The sequence below is a fragment of the Austrofundulus limnaeus genome, unplaced genomic scaffold (genome assembly GCF_001266775.1).
Source record: "Austrofundulus limnaeus strain Quisiro unplaced genomic scaffold, Austrofundulus_limnaeus-1.0 Scaffold20, whole genome shotgun sequence".
Lineage (NCBI taxonomy): Eukaryota > Metazoa > Chordata > Actinopteri > Cyprinodontiformes > Rivulidae > Austrofundulus > Austrofundulus limnaeus.
Genome location: NW_013952422.1, coordinates 753071 through 775546, shown reverse-complemented (window position 1 = coordinate 775546; position 22476 = coordinate 753071). Strand labels below are relative to the sequence as shown.

At 39.4% G+C, this 22476-nt stretch overlaps 1 protein-coding gene across 2 annotated transcripts in view; it reads right to left on the bottom strand.

The window, feature by feature from the left end:
* unc5cb (unc-5 netrin receptor Cb) overlaps nucleotides 1–22476 on the bottom strand; it is a gene marked incomplete at its 5' end in the record, with an annotated part of 69676 nt that overhangs the window by 10340 nt on the left and 36860 nt on the right. Inside the window, 7 exon segments of one of the 2 annotated variants that reach the window (XM_014003714.1) lie at nucleotides 1599–1770; nucleotides 1871–1958; nucleotides 4706–5068; nucleotides 10243–10434; nucleotides 14654–14710; nucleotides 19075–19239; nucleotides 19520–19687. In XM_014003714.1, the coding sequence (XP_013859168.1) occupies nucleotides 1599–1770; nucleotides 1871–1958; nucleotides 4706–5068; nucleotides 10243–10434; nucleotides 14654–14710; nucleotides 19075–19239; nucleotides 19520–19687 (1205 nt within the window). 2 annotated transcript variants of the gene reach the window in all.

Genomic DNA, 22476 nt, shown 5'->3' with positions numbered 1-22476 from the left:
TTTTGAACCTGGGTAAACCTTTTCTCCATCTTTAATTCTGGGAGCTGCAGCCTCTGTAAAATGTTCTTGTTATTCCCTGTCCTCCTACTGATCTGCTGAGAATAAACTAAGATTGTTGCAAAATGATCTTGCAGCTGCTTATTCCACATCCCAGGTTTTTTCAAATGTGTTGCTGCTATTAAATTTAACATTCTTTTTTATATAAAAAAGATTCACTTATTCAGTTTAAACAATTGGTATGTTTACTATGTATTTGCAAATAAAAACGGGTATATGAAATTTGCCTTGCACTCTGTTGCATACAAATATCTGCATTAACTCTTAAGCACGGCTCGTTCCTCCTATTTCCATTAAAAAGATGAATACACATTTTGACAGAGTATGTCATAAAGCAGTATTTCATCTCCGCAGGACAACGATTTACCTCAGCGGGGTGAGGAGAAGCACCAATAAAGGAAGCTGAAGCCCACTTTTACCGTCTGCAAATCTGACAAGTCAAAGATTTTAATCAATAGTTATTTCTTCTTTAAAAAGATCAGTTTACACTGAGCTTTATTGGATATCCTGAAAGTAATTTATCAAAGTCACCAAAGCATGTGGGGCCAGTTTTTCCTTTCTTTAGTTAAAGACAAAAAAAATATACTGGTATTCAAGACACAATTTAATAAAAGGTTGACACAGAGCCTCAAATTGGAGCCTAGCGAATGGATTTACCTCTGCTGAGTATAGACAGTTTGAATTTTAATGGTATCAATTTAAGCAATAAAGGCATTTAGGCAATAAAACCCACATTGTTTCATCTTAATAACACATTTCATTCTGTTTACTGCACTGTTGCTGCATAAACACTTCCATTAAATGTTTCTTTTTTATTTGACTTTTTTTGCGTTTTAAAAAAAGGCATGGTTTGTAAAAGTTTATAAAAAACGTAGGAGCAGAAATTTGCTTCTAAAAGGCAGGAAAATAATCTAAAATATGCCTTTTACATATTTTGAGACATCATCTGGATCGTAAAGATGAAAGCAGCTATAAAACGTTTCATGTTTGGATAAATGGAGGATTTCTGTGTCCGTCTGTGTGGTGAATGTTAGAAATAAAAAGCAGATAAGGGACACAATGCTGCCTTCAGAAACCTTTCTGATCACAAAGACTCATCAAGGAGCCCATAAGCAGTGGAGGCATGCACATTTCCACACACCAGCACATAAAATGTATCTTAATAAAGACAAAAGGAAACTGTCGGGGTAAAAAGCACAGATCAGGGCTGAGATTAGAGGTTTACTGTTTCAGCTCCTGATTAAAGCAGAGGGTCTCCTTGAAGAGTTTAAAAGGAAGCTGAGGAAGTCGTTTCCTCTCAGCCCTTTCATTTGATCCACAGCTCCAGACTCATATCATCTTTCTCCTTTGCTCTTTACTCAACACTGGGTGAAAACTTCCAACCAACCAAATGTATCTGGATTCCATGGACAGAGTCAATCTTTTTTTCTAGCTTAAAATAAAAATCCCTTTAATGCCTTCAGTGGCTGCTAAAGACCATTTTTCAAACTTGACTTTAGAAAGAATTTACGGCAGGTTTCACTGTGAATCCCAAATCTCACCTCCCACTGGTTCTGCTGCGACTGGCTCTTGAGCTGGATCAGCCAGTCCTGCTGGCCGTCGCACACGGCACAGTGGTGCATGGTGATGATGACGGGCCGCGTCAGCAGGGTCCCGGGGGGCCCACAGCTCACCACAGGGCTGAGCACAGTTTGACCATCGTCCACAGAAGGCCTAGAGGTGCACAAAGAAAAAAAAAACACATATATATATATATGGTGTTTCTGGGTGTGTGTATGTGTGTGTGTTAATGTGACCAAGCAGCACTCTGTACCTCAAATTGTCCTTCCTCTGGACGGTCACATACATCTCATAAACTCTGCCTTGAGGAATGGCTCCTGCTGGAATCAGTAGACTGACTCCTGAGGAGCACAGAAACAGATAAAAACAAACTATTTTTACTCAGACAACACGGTTTTCAAACTTTAGGGAAAAACAAAGCTTAAAACTAAAAAAAAAACTGAAAGTATTTAGTTTTTTTAATGTCTATGCTATCTTATGGTTATTTAATTTTGAGCTCTAGTATCTGTAATGACCTTGAGTTCCTGATTAAATTAACACTTTACTGCTCTCTCCTGTGGCATTATTTTTTTTATTTCCAGCAGAATCAATGATCTCCACTCTCCTCACAGCGTTCCTATATGGCAGCAGCCAATATAATTTACATTTTTCCATCTCAGATTGATTTGAAATGATGTCCCTCTGATGTGTTTTTTTTATAAACATATCCCTCAATTTCCCCTATGCATACTATCATAGCTTCTCCTTCTCAGGAGGGAGGTTTCTAAGATAGCTCATTCATTTCTCCAAGTCCTTGTACAGAACTTTTTTTCAAAAAAGATGACAGACTAGCTGGTATAGAACAACTCTGCCAAAGGGGAACATCTCTCAAAGTGCAACTCTGCCTCTAAGCAAAGCCTGTAAAAAAACAAATTGTGGTTTTAAGATGCAAAATACTAACCAGCCTCACAGACAGTGCTACAAAATATTTCATTACCCAGACACACAAACGTATCAAATATCAAATGCATTTTCCATCCTCTCTCTGCTGGTGTAACATGATGAGGTGGCTGAGTACAACCAGCAGCTGAGGACATTTTACAGGTATCATAAAGAAAAAGGAAAAAAAAAAACTTAAGAAATGTGAGAAGTCTGTGCATCCCTGAATGTCACAGCTAGTTTGTCTATGCCTGTCAGCATGCATCTGTGGTGTGATCCTTACAGCCTGCGTCTGTTTGAAGTGAAGACAGCATGGCTAATGTAAGCTGCCTGAAACTAGAACACCTCGACTTCAGTGCTTCTGGTGCAGGCACCTCAGGTATCCATCAACTCCTGTCATAGTGAGCAGTCGGCTCGCTGATAAGTTGCATATGGCTAAGCAGATCACTTCAAAGTTCCATCTGTTTGTGTGTTTTTGGTGGAGATAGTAAAGTTTAGTTATGTTAAGTAGAGCACAAAACACCATCCTTTTCAGTGCTCAACACAGATTTTTGAAGTGTTTCTTTGTATATGGAAAATACGCTTCATATTCAGTTTCTTATACTTATGTTTCATTGTAAAAAACACAAAAAGTGCGTCCAATCGAAATGGATTTTATTTAAAAGTTTCAGATCACTTGTTGGGTCTTCTCTATTTGTCTGTTAGCAACATTTTTTAAAGACATCAAGACAGATTTGATGGAAATTTTCAGAAAATATTTAGTGGATATAAATCTAAAACCTATTCATTTTTCAAGTCAAAACTGTTCTAGAAGGCTGCCAGTGCTAATTAAACTTAACAAAAACAGAAATAGCTGTTCCTTTTTAATTTGACAAATATCAAAGTAAAATCTGGTTTAGTAGCAGCTGAATTATCATTATCAACACTAAGCACTGCTGGTGTCCACATACAAATATCTGTACACTAGAATTTTTACAAGTACAAAATGCTCCAGTACCCAGAACCAATATTAATACTGTTATGGATACCCCAAATACTGGTAACAATACTCCATTGTTACAGTTTACATTTCAAGTGAAAAGTAATTATTTTAAATGTTTCAAGTATCATGCTGTATATTCAATTTTATCAAGTCAGAGGGACCATAAGCTTACAAGGAAGGACAGCCACTTTGTTCTAAATAAAGTAAATGTGTTTTTAAAGCCACTAGGCATGTTTCCAACCAATTTTAATGCACATTTTGAGCTAAGTTTTGAAATGTTGCCAAAAAAGAAATACGCACCAGAGGTGTTTCTATCAACTGGCTTGGAGTGAATCAACCAGGCTACGGACAGTGTATTTATGTCAGACGGTGGTGTTATGCATGGCTGTAGTAAACAGGAAGTAAAGTCACAAACTCGCAGGGATGCACATCTCGGGACGATGGAGAGAATTTTTCAGGAACATGTTGCTACTATCGGGAAAGTTGTAATTGTTCTGTCCTATCAACTAGTTTTGGTGATGTTACATGCTGTCTGGAGACATAGAAAAAGAAATGTAATTCTCTCCACGTTACGGGAATATCTGAGAAAACGTAACAATTTTCGGATAGCAGGAACAGCTGATTGAGGTAAATTTTCTCTACATCAGAACCTTTTGCGCATTAACTCTTTTTTTTTTTTTTTGGAAAATCCTAAGTGTTCCCTTGCCACTAAAGCATGTGTAACATTTTTTTTTGTAAAAATGAGAAAGTTTTTGCTAATTTTGCTGTTTCAATTCACCTTTTCTAATGCAGTACTTCAAAATGCACATTTAAAACGTTGATGGAAACACAACTAGTGTCTAACATAGGTTCTATCTCAGTAAGTACTCAGTATTGGTACTTGGTATTGGCGAGTACCCAAGCTGAAGTACTTGTTTTGAGAAAAACTGATAATATGACACTCCTACTAAGCACCAACAGATCATTGTTTTTAACTTTGACAAGCTTTCCTTAGTTGTCCTTTAATGACAGGCAGTTTTTTAAATTTACTTCTGTTTTAATCAGAATATCATGAACTAAGTTATGTTTTGGTTTAGAGCTGATTCACGTGATTTTAAAAATTAATCTGAAGAAATAAGTAGGAAACATTTCAGCTTTGTTGTCTTCATTTTCCCCCTCATCTTAATAATATGGATCCTGTTGCTGTACCTGAGTTGGGCACAATGAGGTGACCCCCCTGGGAGCTGAAAGAGCCCAGAGCGGTGCAGGATGGGTCCCTGGTACGAAGCAGAGTCTGGGTCTGCGCGTGACGCCCCATCGTGCCGTTGCTGTTGTCCAGGAGGCAGTGCGGCAGCTTGGGCGACAGCTTTGAGGAAAGCTCTCCTCCCAGGTCGTCCTGGGGCGTGACTAAGCCCGAGGAGTTGTACACCTTAATCTTCAGGTTGGGGAGGGGGTCCAGCAGGGGGGAGTTGGTCATGGGGATTTTGTCGGCCACGTCATGGAGAGCGTAAACTGGGCCGCGGTACATGGCGGCTGCTGAGGTTAGATCAGGGGGTGATGTTAGGAGATCAGCTGGAAAAACAAAAACAAACAAAAGTATTTATTAACAGAGACGAGGACTCGAGTCACATGATTGGACCCAAGTCAGATTTGAGTCATTGATATTCTGACTTTAGACTTGACTTGAAAAAATGCTCAAAGACTTCTGACTTGACTTGGACTTTTACACCAATGACTTGGAACTTGAACCTGTTTACTTGAAAAGACTTGATACAGTGGTTTGCAAAAGTATTCATACCCCTTGAACTTTTCCATATTTTGTCACATTACAACCACAAACATAAATATATTTCACTGGAATTTAATGTGAAAGACCAACACAAAGTGGTATACAATTGTGAAGTGGAAGCAAAATTCTACATGAATCAAAACATTTTTTACAAATAAAAAACTGAAAAGTGCGACGTGCAAAAGTATTCAGCCCCCTTTTCCCTGAGCGCAACCAATTGCATTCAGAAGTTGCCTGATGACTGCTAATGACTCAAAAGGGTCCACCTGTGTGTAATCTAATCTCAGTACAAATACAGCTGCTCCGTGACGGCCTCAGATGTTGGTTAAGAGAATATTGGGGAGCAAACAGCATCATGAAGTCCAAAGAACACACCAGACAGGTTAGGAATATGGTTTTGGAGAAGTTTAAAGCAGGCTTAGGTTATAAAAAGATTTCCCAAGCTTTGAACATCTCACGGAGCACTGTTCAATCCATCATCCGGAAATGGAAAGAGTATGGCACCACAGTAAACCTGCCAAGACAAGGCCGTCCACCTAAACTTACAGGCCGAACAAGGAGATCACTGATCAGAGAGGCAGCCAAGAGGCCCATGGTGACTCTGGAAGAAATGCAGAGAGCCACAGCTCAGGTGGGGGAAACTGTCCACAGGACAACAATTAGTCGTGCACTACACAAATGTGGTCTTTATGGAAGAGTGGCAAGGAGAAAGCCATTGTTAAAAGAAAACCATAAGAAGTCCCGTTTGCAGTTTGCCAGAAGCCATGTTGAGGACACAGCAAACATGTGGAAGAAGGTGCTTTGGTCAGACGAGACCAAAATTGAACTTTTTGGCCACAATGCAAAACGCTATGTGTGGCGGAGAAAGAACACTGCACATCACTCTGAAAACACCATCCCCACTGTCAAATATGGTGGTGGCAGCATCATGCTCTGGGGGTGCTTCTCTTCAGCAGGGACCGGGAAGTTGGTCAAAGTTGATGGGAAGATGGATGGAGCCAAATACAGGGCAATCTTGGAAGAAAACCTGTTGGAGTCAGCAAAAGATTTGAGACTGGGGCGGAGGTTCACCTTCCAGCAGGACAACGACCCTAAACATAAAGCCAAAGCTACAATGGAGTGGTTTAAAAAAAAGAATATTCATGTGTTAGAATGGCCCAGTCAAAGTCCAGACCTAAACCCAATTGAGAATTTGTGGCAAGATCTCAAAACTGCTGTTCACAAACGCTCTCCATCCAATCTGACTGAGCTTGAGCTGTTTTGCAAGGAGGAATGGGCAAGAATTGCAGTCACTAGATGTGCAAAGCTGGTGGAGACATACCCTAAAAGACTTGCAGCTGTAATTGCAGCAAAAYGTGACTCCACAAAGTATTGACTCAGGGGGGCTGAATAATTTTGCACATCGCACTTATCAGTTTTTTATTTGTAAAAAATGTTTTGATTCATGTAAAATTTTGCTTCCACTTCACAATTGTATACCACTTTGTGTTGGTCTTTCACATTAAATTCCAGTGAAATATATTTATGTTTGTGGTTGTAATGTGACAAAATATGGAAAAGTTCAAGGGGTATGAATACTTTTGCAAACCACTGTATTTTACCAAAAATTTAAAGTTTAAAACACATTATTTATGAAGTGGGCCCCATTTATTAATTTAACTCATTCTGTATTTACAAAGGCAGACAATATGTCTTTTTTTCCACACTTCCTACACATGTATGCTTGAGCTGCAGCACAGCAAATCAATTTAACCAGATTTTAAAACATGGAAAATTATAGTTTAAAGGAAGACTATTTTTGCAGCTAAGTTTAACTGAACCATGCAATATAGAGGTGCAATGTTTAAAAGCATGTTTTAAGAAATCCGTACTTAGCACAAAAAGTCAGGATATTTGTGTTTGGTAGATTATTTCTTTGTTGTTACAATACTTCTTGAAAATAAATCTTATACCAGGCACGACTGGCAGCACCTGGGGAACCAAAAGCTCAAAACAAGAGTCAATAGCAACAACAAAATAAGTGGTTTACTAGAAACTATTTGGCTAATTTTCCACGTGCGCAACCCACACACTCGTCTCTACTGCTCTACCCACAAATGCATGTTCCTTACAAATGTGGCGCTATTTCAAAAAGAAATTAACTTCCCAACAGTATAAGATTTATTGCCAAGAAGCATTGTTACAACAAAGAAACAATCTACCAAACATAAATCTCTTTACATTTTGTGCTGTTTATCATAACATAAACAAAATACTCAATTAATAGCAGAAATGGTAAAGATGCATTAACTCAATTGATAATTGGAAAATGTTATAAAACAAAAGTTGGTACTCAGAAAACATTTAAAGTAGTCAGTCTGAATGCACGACAAGGAAGAGCGTTTAAGCCGAAGGACTCAGACACAAAAGGCCCGGTCATTTTTTACTGACAGCTTGAGCTTTTAGAAGGACTTTTGCAGAGGATCTCAAGCTTCCATAAGGCTCATTGGGGGTTAAGAGATTGCAGATATTGGCAGGAGACAGACCACTCCAGTTTTAAAAGACAAGCAGTAAAATCCTAAAGTCAATTCCGAACCTCAGCCAGACAGTAAAGATTGATGCGATGCATTTGGAAGGGAATTCTGAAGCCCTGACATTTAGTGGAAAAAAACATATACTAATTTGAATATTAAAATGTGTTGCATCATACAAAACATCCATATGCTTTGCAAAACAAATTGTGGGTGATTTCTGTAAACAAAAAGCTTGCTGCCCGTAAAAAAAGTTTATTGAGATGATGCATTTAAAATCTTTCATTTCTGTCCTTGCTGTCCTCCACATTTATGTTATTTTTAAAGTTTGCATTTTATCTCCTCCTAAAACATCATATTAAAAATTTACAACACATTTCCCCTGATTAGTCTATTCTTCTTGTTTTTCTGCTTCATCTTTTCAATCCAGCATCACATGCTCACACCTAATTATACAGAGTGTTATGCAACATAGGAACTGGCCTGATTATGCCTTTATGATCAGCATTTGAACCGTTTTACTGTGTCCCTTACATAAACACGCTGCCTGCTGCTCTCTCACGAGCTTCACACTCATCTACTGTCAAAAGAGCACATTTACATCCACATCATCGCCAACACATTCGCTGCCAGAGCAGCTGAGTCAAACGAACCTCAACAGGTGATTGTTATGGGCTGTTAATGTAAGCAACTCCAAATGCCTCACAAGTTATTTGGACTTATTCATGTAGGAAGAGTAAGTTGTTCTGTTTTATTCCAATAAAGGTTATTTCTGGTGTTCTTTCGTTGTTGTTGCTGAAGTGTGCAAGCCAAAATATAAAGTGCCCTCCTATCCTTCAATAAGGGTCCTAAAATCTGTCAGAGCTCCATGCAGGATCACCAAAAAGTTTTAGATAAATATTTGATTGCAAAATGAATTACTGACAAGTGGCGGTAGAAACGGTACATATAAACTAAGGGTGTAACAATAAATTGATCCACATCGATGTATTGATTAAATGATTCAATTACATTGAGGCAAAACACAAACATTGATCCATATCATCATCATCATCATCATACCTGATGTGGATTGATATTGATCACAAACTTGTGGATTGAACTGAAATCAAATCATGACATACTTTGTGATATGGAAAAAACGTATCGTCATCCAAACAAATCAATACATCATCTTGTCATAAAGCTGCTGATTTACATCCCTAATATACCAGTTTGTTTCATGGCTGGCTGTCCCCAAAGATTCATCCCAAAATCAGTTTGATCTGCCGGTGAATTTTGCAGCACTTGGTGCATGAGTTTACGATCAGGAATACATCGTTAAGTAAGTTTGACACTGGGCTGGGATTGTTTGCAAACAGCATTCACAAGAGAGTCTCCTGAAAGTCTCTCGACATTCTCCTTCATGGAAGTGTCTTTGACCCGTCTCATGATTGCAAGAGCTGTAATTTGACACTTGCATGGGAGCTTTCCTTAGGCCAATGAATGAATGAATGAATGAATGAATAAATGAATGAATAAATAAATAAATAAATAAATAAATAACATGTTCAGGACTAAAAGTCAGCGGCTGCCAAGGTGGGTACAAAGTGGGCCAAGGTCGGCCCAGCTTAGAACACCCTTTTGCAGGCAGCGCATACAAACATAAATACGTCTGCATGGCTGGCTGGCCACTCGGGTGCAAACACTCAAAATTCAGTGAAACTGCAACTGAAAACTTCCATTTTGTTCCCTTAAAAAGTTACAAAAAGTTCAAGTTGGCAGCTAGTCCCAGTTTGATACCAACTTTGGTTTGCTGATTTACATTTGGTGGAAGGTCAGGTAATTTTGAGCAGTGCTCTGCAGAAGTAAATCAAAATTAAGTGAGTTTTATCCACATAATATTTAGTGAGAAAAAAAATCTGGTGGTGAAAATGTTATGGTTTGGAATTATTTTACAGACAGAATTCTAGATCATATCAAAAAGTGCTTCAGGATAATGTGATCAACGTATCACTGACGGAAACTAATACTTTGAACTGTTTGAGTGTAAGTTCTTTGATCCATTCTGAAACGGCTACTTAAACCAGACAAAAGTTTCAATTAAACTGCAGGTGGACCTTGTTATTAATAAAAGACTGACAGCACACCTGCCAATGAAGCAAGAAATGGCTTTGTGATGTGCTTCATGTGATGTTCAAGTCAAAGTCCAGGTATTTCACTGGGAAAGGGAAACAAAAAATTGGGGCTAAAGTTTTTTCTTAAAAATTTAACAAAGAATTTTACAAGTTATTCATAACTAACAATGCACATTAGTGCTCAAGTATTCCTTTGTGCATAATGTACCAGTCACATGCTCTTGTTTAAATATGTCAAAATGACCACTAAGTTGTATCAGATATACTTCTGTTTAATGATTGCAGAGAAAGACAACCACCCACACAAATCATATCTCTCCTTTGACCCACCTTTACGGGCGGTCTTGATGCTGACAGGTTGGAAGCCTCCGTTGAGGGCGGAGGAGTCGATAATGTCGGAGCTGAACTCGCGGTGGTTCTTCCTGTAGACGAAGAGCGCCACCACGACAGAGATCACCAGGCACATGATCACGGCTATGACAATACCCACATAGAGAGCGACGTCGTCGGTGCTGGGGGCCACTGGAGGAGGGGTGAGGAAGGAGACAAAGAAACAGAGGAGAGTTGTGCCTTTTTAGATCTCATAAGTTTGCATCAACAGGATGGGGCTTTCTCTTTCATTATGCAGGAGTTGTGATGAAGACATTATCAGCAGACTAATATCCTGCTTTATGACAGAGCCGGATATTAACAACCATCATACAGGGATATAAATGCACAATTTGCATTTTGCACAATTGCACATTTTTTTCTTTACTTTTAATGAACACTCCTAAATGTCTTAGACAAGGAAACATCATGGCACATGCAATACAAGACATCAGGTTTGTTTCATTTCTCAGATTTGCAAACTAATGTCCCAGTTAAAAATACAACAAAAGCCTCACAAACACCTCCAAGTGAGAACAAAGTCTGCCTGCTTGTGTCTTGGTGGCCAGAGCCAAGAAAGAAGGCTCGCTGCTGTTGTTATTAGAGAGGAAGCTGTAAACAGGGCCATGTAAATAAGATAATTAACAAGAAATTAAAGATAATGAAGATAAAGTCTGGAGAAACAACGTGATTATTAAACACGGCTGCTCTGAGACACGCCGATCTCGGCTCAGAAGCGAGATCAAAAGTTTTGCAGACGTAGATGCGGGGGGATTTCATCTTCAAATTACCATGCTCATGCTGGAGTTCAGAGTCTGTCTCTGACTTTGTTCTTACATGCTGCAGATAAGATCTAGACATAGCTTGAATTTCTCAAATTGCCTTTCATTTCTGTCTGCCTCCCAGAGTCTCTCTGTCCACTTTCCAGCTGGAGAAACCTCTGTGATTAGCTGGGCTGGCGTTGAATACACGAGGGCTGCTGAAAACACGGACAGGCGCTTGTTACAGATCTGGCCTCCTATTGGCTGCTGACTGACAGCCTGCATTCTGTGGCATTTGGTGAAGAATGTCCTTCAGTGTCAGACATTGACAAATGGGGAAGACAGGCACTTCTTTAGAAGTAATAAAATGCTTGTGGGCTTGTGGGACCACGTGTCTGCAGATTGTTTGACACGTCTCTGGGAACTGTACATGTCCACAGCTTGTTCGAAAAGTCAAAGACCAAAGCATGTAAATGTATGGGAGAACAAAGGCAATTTAATGAGGAAGATGTTCTTGCTTTTAAGATGAGGATTCATGTAAAATGCACCGAATCTGCAGCAGATGGCAGTGTCACCCATAAATCTAAAAACAGTATTTTGAAAACGCATGACCGTGGAGGGTTTGTATAAAGTAGCATGATGTGTCTCAGGGATATGACTTGTGGGTCTCTTGTTTTTTTTAATACTAAGGAGCATTAAACAGAACAAAAAACATGAGCATGTGAAACAACTTTTGCAATCACATTCTTTGCTCTCCAGAATCTGTTTTTTTTTCTGTTTTTTGGGCTTACTTTTTAATAAAAAAGTGATTTTGTTAATAAATCATTGGCTGTATATCTACAACTGACTATTGTTTGGAGTTCACCCGGCTCAAGATGGCTGCCACAGCCACTTGGTCCTAGCAAACAGGAACGGCTACAAGTCAGTCGGTTTCATGAATACTAAGCTAAAATTTTGTGTGGTAGTATTTGAGTCATGAGCGCCAGCAAATCCCTCAACTGTGCATGAATTCATTTTCAAAATTTGACCAAAAGTCATGGTTATATGCATTTTAAGGGGCAATATCATGTAAAATCAACTTTTTTGAGTTTTATATCATGTTATAATGTTATACTCTCATAAAAACATGCCCAAAGTCTTGCTTTGACTCATTTATGCATGTTTGAGAAATCTTGCAGTGTTTTTAGGAAGTCATGCTGAGGAGCAAAACGACAGGTGGGGACCAGAAACGCCTTTGAGGACCAGAAACGCCTCTGGGATGTGTCTTTAAGCCGAACTTCCTCATGGCAGAGCTCACACCCCTCCCCACTCCCCACACACCCCGTCCATGACTCCTGCAGGCTCTTGGGTGAAAGTGAAAGTGAAACCTAACTGTCTGCTCAGTGAAGCTATTTTCAGATTCAAAATACCTTTGAGGAAATGTCTTTTCAGATGCCAAGTAAACTGCATCATCTCAGCAGCCCCACCCCCATCCCCGCACCGAAATGGGCAAGACAGAAGCGAAGGTGGTTCTTAAAGAGACAGAGGCCAATTTCAAGGCGTTTAGAAGAGGAAGTGATGAGAAGATAAGTTTATTTTCTATTTAAACATAAAAACTGCATTTTAATAACAGCTCAAGGTGACATACTTTATTATGGTATAGTATTTAAATGTATGCCTGAGAAACACATAATATTACCCCTTAAATAAATGATTGGCCTTTAATTTAAAAACAAGATCTAAACTTAAAGAGAGAAGCATTTGTTGTCTTGTCACTCTTAAAGCAATTAAAATTCCTGCCCTTAAAGAAGCCAAACTCAAATTTAGTTCAACCTTCATTCCTGTTTACGTGCAGTAAATATGACTCTGTTCTGGCTCTAAGCGTTTCTGTATGCCTGTAATTATTGGCTTTATTTCTCAGTCTTTATGTTGCCTAGCCATCCCTCCTCAGCTCTGCCTGCAACGTCATATTTAAGACGCATCCAAATATACGTTAGACCTCTAATCTCTCCTCTAGCAGCGACACAGACAGAAAACAGAGCAGGCAGCTGGTGATGAAGGTCTAAAAATGTAATTTCACTCTGCTCCCCTTGCTGAGCCTCCCCGCAGTTACTTAACATATATCCCCCTCAGTCGAACAATCTTCCATCCACGCTTTGATGATAAATGCAGCAACCTGCTAAGTGTACGCATTAAAATGTATCACTTAGATTAATACGTCCCTTTGAACATGAGCTATTGTCAGAAACCGCAAAATACAAGGAGTGGAAATGAAATGGATTATTAAACACTCTATTTTCTGTGAGGACCGGGAGATTTACTGACGGAGAGAGAGACACGATGTCAGAGGATAACTCAGTCTACAGCGTTGTGCAGAAAAGATGAAAGAGCCATAGATCTGTAGAACACAGCTGTTGCATTTTTTATAGGGGAGGTGAGGTATTTAACCTCAAGTTATTCTGCAACTTGACCTTAATCGGAAATATGCAACTAGCGTTTGTGCTTACAAAAAACAACAGAAGGTTTGTGCATCTTTAGTTATTTTCTGTTAGTGTGCTGAGCAGGAAAAAAAGACTTGCAATGCATGCAAGTGTGTCTTAAAAGATTTAATATAAAAAAGCTGTTAAAATAAAAAGCTAGCATTTTTTCCATGCTTAGGTTCACAATATTTTAGTCAAACCGTGAGAATAATATCAGGCAGGAACATGGGAAGTATGGTGAGATCTCATCATCGTCATCAGTCTGTTTTGTGAAAGACTCTCAGCAACTACCACATTAAATTTTAGCTTAATATCTGTCAAATAAAGCCATTTTTTGTTTGCTATGGTTGATTAGCTGTGGTGGCCATCATAAGCTAAATTAACCATAAAAGGCAAAGAGTTGTACATCCAGTGATTACCTTCTGTAAGTTTTATTAGATGCAGTTCATGATTTGACTCCAGCAGGTAATGGCAACGTTTTAAAGTAAAATCTTACACAATCTGTTAGAGCTTGGAGTATGTGTTGGAGACTAGCCTCAGCAACTACCACACTAAAGTTTAGCTCCATATCTGTTGAATTGAATGAGTTAAAATCATGTTTGCGTTTGCCATAAACTTAAATATACTGTATGGTTTTGTTGAGTTGGGTTGACTCCAAATGTTAGTCAATTATTTATTCAGTGGTTACCTTTTTTGATCATATTTTTTTCCTATTTCGCTGCATTTTTATATTTTGCAAATTAATAAAACTGCATTGCATAAAGTATAAAAGGCATTTTTAGTTAATTGTAGTTAAGCAGGAGTTCATAAGAAAATCAATAGCAGTGACAACTTTTAGTTGGAAATTAACAAAAAAATGTTTTATAAATGGTAAAAAAACACAGATAACTGAGTGAAAATATGTTTATAAGAAGCACAGTGGCATAACAATAATAAAATAAGGGAAAATATGCTTTTTGTATTTTATGATTTTAGTGAAAAATCCCAATATGTAAAATTAGCTGTTTTCTACCAGTTTTCTGCTACATTTTTAGGGCTGTAATTGTACATGTATATTTAGATGGCTAAAACAAAGGTCAAAAACAAAACACACATACAAGAATGACAACAGAAATAATATAACTGAAATGATGAAAATAAACAATAACTCACATGAATTTCCAAAATCACTCTTGATGTTTGCCTCAGAGGACTGCTGAAACAAGGAACCTTGAGAGGAAAAAAATTAGAAAAAAAAAAAGAAAAGAAAAGAAGCAGGAAGATGATGGGGGAAGAGGGCAGGAGAGGTGAAGGAAGAGGGATGATGAAAATCAAATTTCCAACAGAAAAACAAACTCAACAAATGAGACTGGTACAAACTCGTGAGCGAGAGTGATGACTCAAGGAAGTGATCCTTCTTGATTTGCCCCCCCCCCCTCCCCGTATCTGCGTGTGGTGTATAGAGATGGATGAGAAAAATACGGGTGGGAGAGCGGGGTGGGGGGGTGGGCACGGAGGTTCTGTAAGGGAACGACGCAATCCATCAAGTGGGCTTAGTGCCTCGGCGGCGGCAGGACGGATGCTGGCAGGTGAGCGGAATGGAGGAGCTGATAAAGTGTGAGCTCCAGCAGAGTCAATAGAACCTCCAGCCTCGCATCTGTCACTGCGAGGTGGATGGAGAGGTTAGTGCACGAGATGAAAGTGATGATAATGTTAGGAAGGCAGAGGGAGGAGGAAGCTGAAGGACAGCGATTAGAAAAATTGAAGACGTGTGATTTGGAGATTCGGGAAATCTTTGATGGAGAAGGGGTTTTCGGGCCCAGCTGGGATTGGTGGTGGTGGGGGGGGGGGGGGTTTGGCGCAGAAGCACACACAATATTCACTCTCCCTGGGACATTTATAAACAACTAAACAAACAATGAAATCCTTATTGGAAAGGGAGAGTGCCACAGGAAGACTAGTGGACTGACAGATAAATCGATGGCTTGATGGATGAGGTCGGTGCATGCAATCAGGCACTGGGGATGCAGGGTTGGAGTAAGGGGGAGGTGACAGTAAGGGCCGGTCTAACTGATGTCCCTTCCGAACCCGTCCCGTTGAGTTTCTACGCATCCTGACTGTAAGAGCTCGCTTCAGTGGGTGGGCTCCAAAGAAAGACTCCCAGCTCCACGCAAAGCAAGAGCTTTTTTTTTTTACTGACATCATAGAACCGGGAAGGAAGTCAGGATCATAGAACAGGAAATCAATGTCTCTGCTTTAATCATCACTCCTTTGGCTTGACAGGTGTTCAATCTTTGGGAAATACTTTGGACCTTTATCCAGCAAAGCTGATATCATCAGCACCGTTAAAAGTTAATTTTAGCCTCGCTGTGGAGTCTTTGAGAATGGAAATTGAAGATCATAAGACAATTTTATTGAGACCTTTTAACCACGGCAAATAACAAGGAATGGAGCTTAGAGCCACGATCGTCCGTTCTTGTCTCACAGCAATAAAGCCCTCGCCGGTGCCGGTGTTCCCCTTTTCTTTCTGGATCAATAAGTCAAGAAAATGTCATGTCTGAGAGTAGGGTTACCAAAAGCTTGGCAAACAACATCCGAATTGGGAAAAAAAAAGATGGACCACAGTGTGAGCGCCAAACAGCCTTAGTGAAGTGTAGAAACTACAATTCAGAATTTAGAAGGTCTCTGAACAAAGTGCAAGCTTTTTAGATCAATTTAAAGACTTTTAACATTGTTAAATCCAATATTTAAAGCTTCCTGACAGCCTAAATGCAATAAACAAGCAAGCAAGTAAATTATGACATCTCTCTTTTTTTCCTTTTTGACTCGAGTCAGTTGTGTTTCTACAGCAAAGAGCTTTGGATGCTATAAGTTCTATTTCGAGCTGCGGTTGTATCGGGTTCCTTCGGCAGAGTTCTGTGATGGATTGCAATTGAAAGGATTTAAATAAATTCAAACAACGGAAAATAAGATCAAGCTGCAACGGAATCCACGGACGCACGTTTGCTCAGATTCCAGGCCTGCACTGCAGGGAGCACATCAGCAGTCCGAGGTGAGTTCGGATTGCACACAACTCCCATTCCCAATCATATTTGCCATAACATGAGCTTTTAGATAATGGGGCCGTTCTTCTAAATGCTCGTGGAAATGGTCATTAGCATTGACATAAGTGGCTTCACCCTCTTAGCTTCCAAAAAAAATCAATCTCTGAAATGATCCTAAATCCATATCGTTATGGCTTTATATTCTCGGCAAACTCGCCATCAGTCCGCCAAGAACTTAGAATGCTCTTGGCTGAAAGGGTGAGAACAAGGGCAAGCAGGAGCGGGGTGAACATATGTTGTTCTGCATGGAGAAAGAAAATACTCAGAGGAATCAGTCAAGTCTTTTCCCAGCCTTCGTATAGATTTTTGCCTGTTTTTATTCACTGCTAGACACACAAAAGCAGCTAATGCATCCTTCTAACAGCAACTTATAAATATCGAATCACCTCTGACTCTCAAAGTTGTTATTATTATTATTTTTTGTCTTTTATGAAATGTACTCACATTTATGTACTCTACAAATACATAAATTTAATCTACCGGGCCATCCAAAGATTTATTATGATCACCCAGAGGATGTAAACTCCTACTCTAAACTCTTACCACGGTGCACCGACACAAGGAGAAGCTGTTTACAGCTCGAGCTCTGATCAGCTGCTCACTGCAGTTGCCAGCTCTATCAAATTTAAGACATCCAGCAGCTGAGCCTCTGTTAAACAATTAGTGTCACAATCACCATCTGTAACAAGTTTTACACATGCTGAAGGCACATGTGACAGTGATTGGGTTTAACAGCTCCAAAAAAAATGTTTATTGGAGAAGGAATTTTATTAAACCAGACAGAGTTTGACTCAGTCGCAGGGCTGTGTGTGTCTCCACTGTTATTCTCCTCCTCTTGTTAAAAAGCAGCAGGAGAAAAAAAAAGGGAAAAAAATCACTATTATAGATGAAATTCAATGTTTTAAATACCTGCGACAACTTAACAATGTGGTAAAAAACTCCACACGTACATCAAAGCATCTGGAGCTGTGTATTGTGTAATAATAATGTGTTAATAGTGCAGAAATAAAATCTAAATCAGCAGAAACATGATTTCACAGGCTGTGACTTATTTTTTCACCTTTTCTTCCTCCCACGTCTGCTTCGCTGTTTGTCAGCTGTAGCTGTGCTTCAGGGCTTTATCATAACACATGGTAGTCATTACCCAGCATGCTTTGCACTGTGATTTAGATTATAACTTCTCAAATTTTACCTCTAAAAGAGACAAACATTTTTATCTGTGATCTATGAAGGGTTTTGAGTTGTGCTGACTTATGTTTGTCACATTACATGTTTATGTTTGGTTGATTTGTGCTGAAGTTTAGTTATTGACTGAAAATGTTACCTGGAGGTCTGAGGCAGAAGAACAGAGAGTGGAACTAAACAAAAGGAGTGCTATGTTCAAAGACAATATCAAAGCACATTACGCTCACTTTTAATATGTTAAATATGATTGATTTATCTTTAGTCTTTAGATCCATCCCATTAATCCAGGTAGAAAAATCTAAAACATAAAATATCTGAGCAGGAGGAACTGTTCAGAGGACTTACTCATTTGTTTTGGGTGGGATTTAGCTTTAGCTTCTGCCATATTATCAATTTAGCTTTCAGCTTATTTTGATAGTGGAATTAGATAATTTGTGTAGTGATTAAGGAGTTCAAAAAAGCTAATATTTTGGTTAGCTGTGCCCACCACTGGAAAATACCTACAAAAAGCAAACTGACTGCGATAAACAGGTTTAAAACTCATGTTCACATGAACCAAGTGATATTCTTGAGTTTGGAGGTCTTAGCAGAAACCCAGTTTGATCTCAGATTAGCCATTAACTCATAAAACCAGTCAAGACCCTGTCACACTAAAATGTTTTAGATAACGTGCAGATTTATGAAAGTTTTGTTGTGATTACACATATAGGTTATATATGTATATACAATCAATACAACTGATAACATTGCTGCAAGTATACTTCTAACTAAAGCTACCAGTAGATTTCTTTAATTTTATCTTCAAAGTTGGCAGGAGTTGCCTAAAACATTTTAGCATAACAAACCTTTAAATCGGCTCAACATCTATAAATTGACACAGATCCAAAAGCCATCTACAACAGGTAAGATATTAATTGTTCATAACTTTTCCACAGAACCATGCTCAGTCTCTCAATGTTTTTCTTCGTATCTGTGCTCCAATCAGAAATGTGGGTGTAACAAGGGTAATTAGTAAGAACAACACGAGGAAACATTTAGTTATGTAAGAGATTGTATGTAACCAAGTATGTCATTAAGAGTGTTTGTTTTACATGAGAAAGTAAAGTGAGACAGATCAAAAGCGGCTTTTTAGCCTCACTTCCTATTTTTGCATGAGCGAAGTGGAACAACCTGAGCGACAGACAGGGTGGGGAGTGTTAAAACACATGGTGATGAAAGAGCGAAGGGAAATTTCCGGTCAAGGGTGAGGAAATTCCTTCTGTTGGCAGGTCAGAGAGAGGAGCACAGGATTAGTGGGGTACTCACTCTGCATGCACAGCCCATCCGTGCAGTTCTTTGACTGGAGCACCATGCCCTCACAGTCCTTCCCCCCGTTTTTGGGTGCCGGAGCGTTGCATTCTCTCCTCCTCCAGTGGGTGCACTCTGTCCCACAGGTGGACCACTTACTCCACTCTGTCCACAGGCCATCCACTAATCACACAACAGACAGGACACACACACACACACATGGGTGGAAGTGAAGGAGACAGGGGAGGAATGAGAAGATGAGGACGGTTGAGCTCGTGAGTGGTTGTTGGAACAGCAAGAACAGGTGGGAGAGTGACACATGTAAGCATGTGGGCACAGACATGAATGAAATAAGCAAACACGCAGTTGCATTACATTTTATGCAATCAGTGTTTTGTGCACCTGAACCATTTCCACCCGCTAATAAACTGGAGGGGGAAGTCGAATTTTCTTAGCACCCTACCTGGGCAGAGAGGATTACATGGCAGCTTCTGGATGCCTTGACCTTCACAGATGGCGCCGCCGTTGAGCGGCGCTGGGTTGGTGCAGCTGCGGGTGCGCTTCTGGTAACCACGGCCACAACGGCTGTTACACACAGACCACTCTGTCCACGTGGACCATCCCCCGTTTACTGGAAAAGAAAGTAAAACATGTTAAAAATAGTCTGTGATTCCCGAACAAAGGCTACTTCAATGTCTTTAAACAAATAGAAAAATAATAAAGGCCTATAATGACTCAGAGCTGTGGTTTCCAACCTGGGGGGTGGGGGGCACCAGAGAGCACAGGTGGGGCCCATAACCTTGTTTGCTCAGAGGTTGTGAAAAATCACCAAAACAAGTCCATCTAACTAATACTCTATATATCTCAGTTCTTCTTTCCCCTTTTCCAAATAAAACTTATTTTATTATTTTAATAAAGAGAGAAAGATTGAATGTGTCTTTGGGAGAGGTGGGGAATAGCAAGGGATGGGGCAGGGGTGGGAAGTAAGAAAGGGGGGCTTTGAGGAAAATAGGTTGACATAGAGGAATACATATCCACCCACTGCCTTTCATACCAAACAAAGTCTGTTGAGAATTGACAGAGCTGCAACGCTTTTTGCTCAAATCTTACTATGTGTTGGGAATAACTATAAACTATTATCAAAACAAATTTTAGCTCAATATTTGCAAAACTGCCTGAGTTACGGCAACTTTTTGCATTTGTTAAAGTTGATTAACCTTGGCAGCTGTTTTGAATTTGCTTGACTCCAAAATGTAATCAGCTGTAGACATTTATTCAACAATTACTTTCTCATGGCTCCATTAAAATCCAGCCACTAGTTTGTGAGATATTTTGCTAACAGACAGAGAAACAAGCACAGGCACACAGACGCAGACACAACCAATATTGCCTGGCTGCTGCCTTTTGATGGCAGGCGATAATGAAATAAATTGTGCAAATTTTCTTGCATTTCGACCCTGACATCTCAGGAGATTACTTTGTGGCACAGCTGCAGTGTAAATTTTGGTCAGATTGCTGCATTTTCCTATTCACTGACTCCTCTTAATGCCCCTCTTCCTTCTCTCATCCATCTCTGTCAGCGACTCAATCTAGTGCAGAGTGACACGAGGGTTTGTGGCTGAGAACAAGTCGGTGGCATTTAACATGGTGGAGCCGGGCCCCTCAGAGCCTCTGACTTCTAAATGTGACGTGCTTATGAGTAAATCCCAAAATACGGGACTCGAGGGGAAGTCCGCCTATAGCCCAACATTTCTTTGCTGCCTTGTTTTCCCCCCAGGGATTAAAAGCTCCATCTTCTCTCCTCTTCTTATTGTCTTCAGTTTTTTTTTCAAACCCAGTTTTTGTTGTCACCTTCTGTTCCCAGTGTCCTTGTTATGAAATGTGCAGAAAGAACACTGCAAATCCTTCTTTTTTTAATCCATCTTCAATATCAAACAACTTTTTTCTGTATCCTTCGGGTGTTCCCCACTGCTCTGTGGGGCAGTGTGGGTACTTTCACATGCAGCACATCTGTACTGGAATGTGCGAGTATCCCATCTTTGAAATGGGAAGAATGAGCCGACATCAAAGCATTTTTTGACATTTAATCCTAAAAGACTACGCCAGTGACATGAAAGCCTCGTCTCTGAGATCTGCTCTTACAATACTGTTACACTGATTCCCAAATGCTCACATTATTTTTAATACTTGGTCTGGTGCAAAAGTAAAGATAAACAAAACAGTCTTTTTCTTCTTTTTTTTAAAAGCATCTCTGCCAAGTCCAGAAAAAAGATGAAAAGTAGAAGCCCAAATGTTTGGATGTACAGTTTTAAAATGGCTGCCACAAACTACTTACTGTAAAAAAACACAAAAGATGAAAACTGAACAATTGTTTAGAAATTGTGAGCTGAACCTTGATGTGATAAAGTAATTCCCAATACATACTCACTGTATATCATGAAGATATTGCACGTTTTTTCAAGGTTTAAGTACATTTCCATCATTTACCAACATAAAATAACTCTGACTTAAAAGCCAGGAGGCGATATGCATTCCTCTGAAGAATGCTAAGCTTTTACTTCAGTCATTTTCCTCTCCATTTGATGCTTAAAATGATTGTGTAGCAAAACTTTTTGATGCTTTTTGTCTGAAATGGAAAATGTGTTGTTACTCACTTCCCAGAAAATGTTCGTTAAGATCTAGCAGGCACATGATCTGTCAGCCACAGTCATTTCACACTTAAAAAAAGAAAAAAATAATTCTAAGATTTGAAAAAAAAAAAAGAGTTTCATGTGTCATTTGTTCTTTCCTGAGTAGCCGTTGATGTTTATCTTCTCAGCCATGCTGTGCAGTTACAGTCAAGCTGGTTGATGCTGAGGAGACAGTGGGCTGAGTCTATGTGAGACCCCAGCAGGGGTCTTTAAAGGATGACTCAGCTACATCAGCACCTTTTGTATGGTTCAGAAAATCGTAAATCTGCTCCCCTCAGCTCTTGGCAGAAACAAACTAAGCAAATGTTACACTCTGCGGGAGAAAAATGGAGTTGCTTGAAAAACAACTTGAAATTTTGTTTCGTTTTGATCTGACCTTTGGATAAAATTCAACATTTTATTGCAATAATATTTAGATTCACAAACTTGTCTTGTTCTTCTGAAAGTGAATCAGCTAAAAGCAACTGTTGGATGCATGTCTGTATGCTGTTAGTATGTGGTAGACTAAACTAAAAATATTAATCGAACTGATATTTTTTCTATTTTTTTTTTACAAAATACAGTAAAATTAAATATAAGGAGCCCGTGAGGAGACATGGAGGGATTATTTTATTTTGTGTTACCTCAGAATACTGTTGCGTTGGAACGCAAAAGTAATTTATTACTGTTGTGCCTGCTGGTTTAATGACAAATTAACATGCTTACCCTAGTACGAGAATTAGTATATATA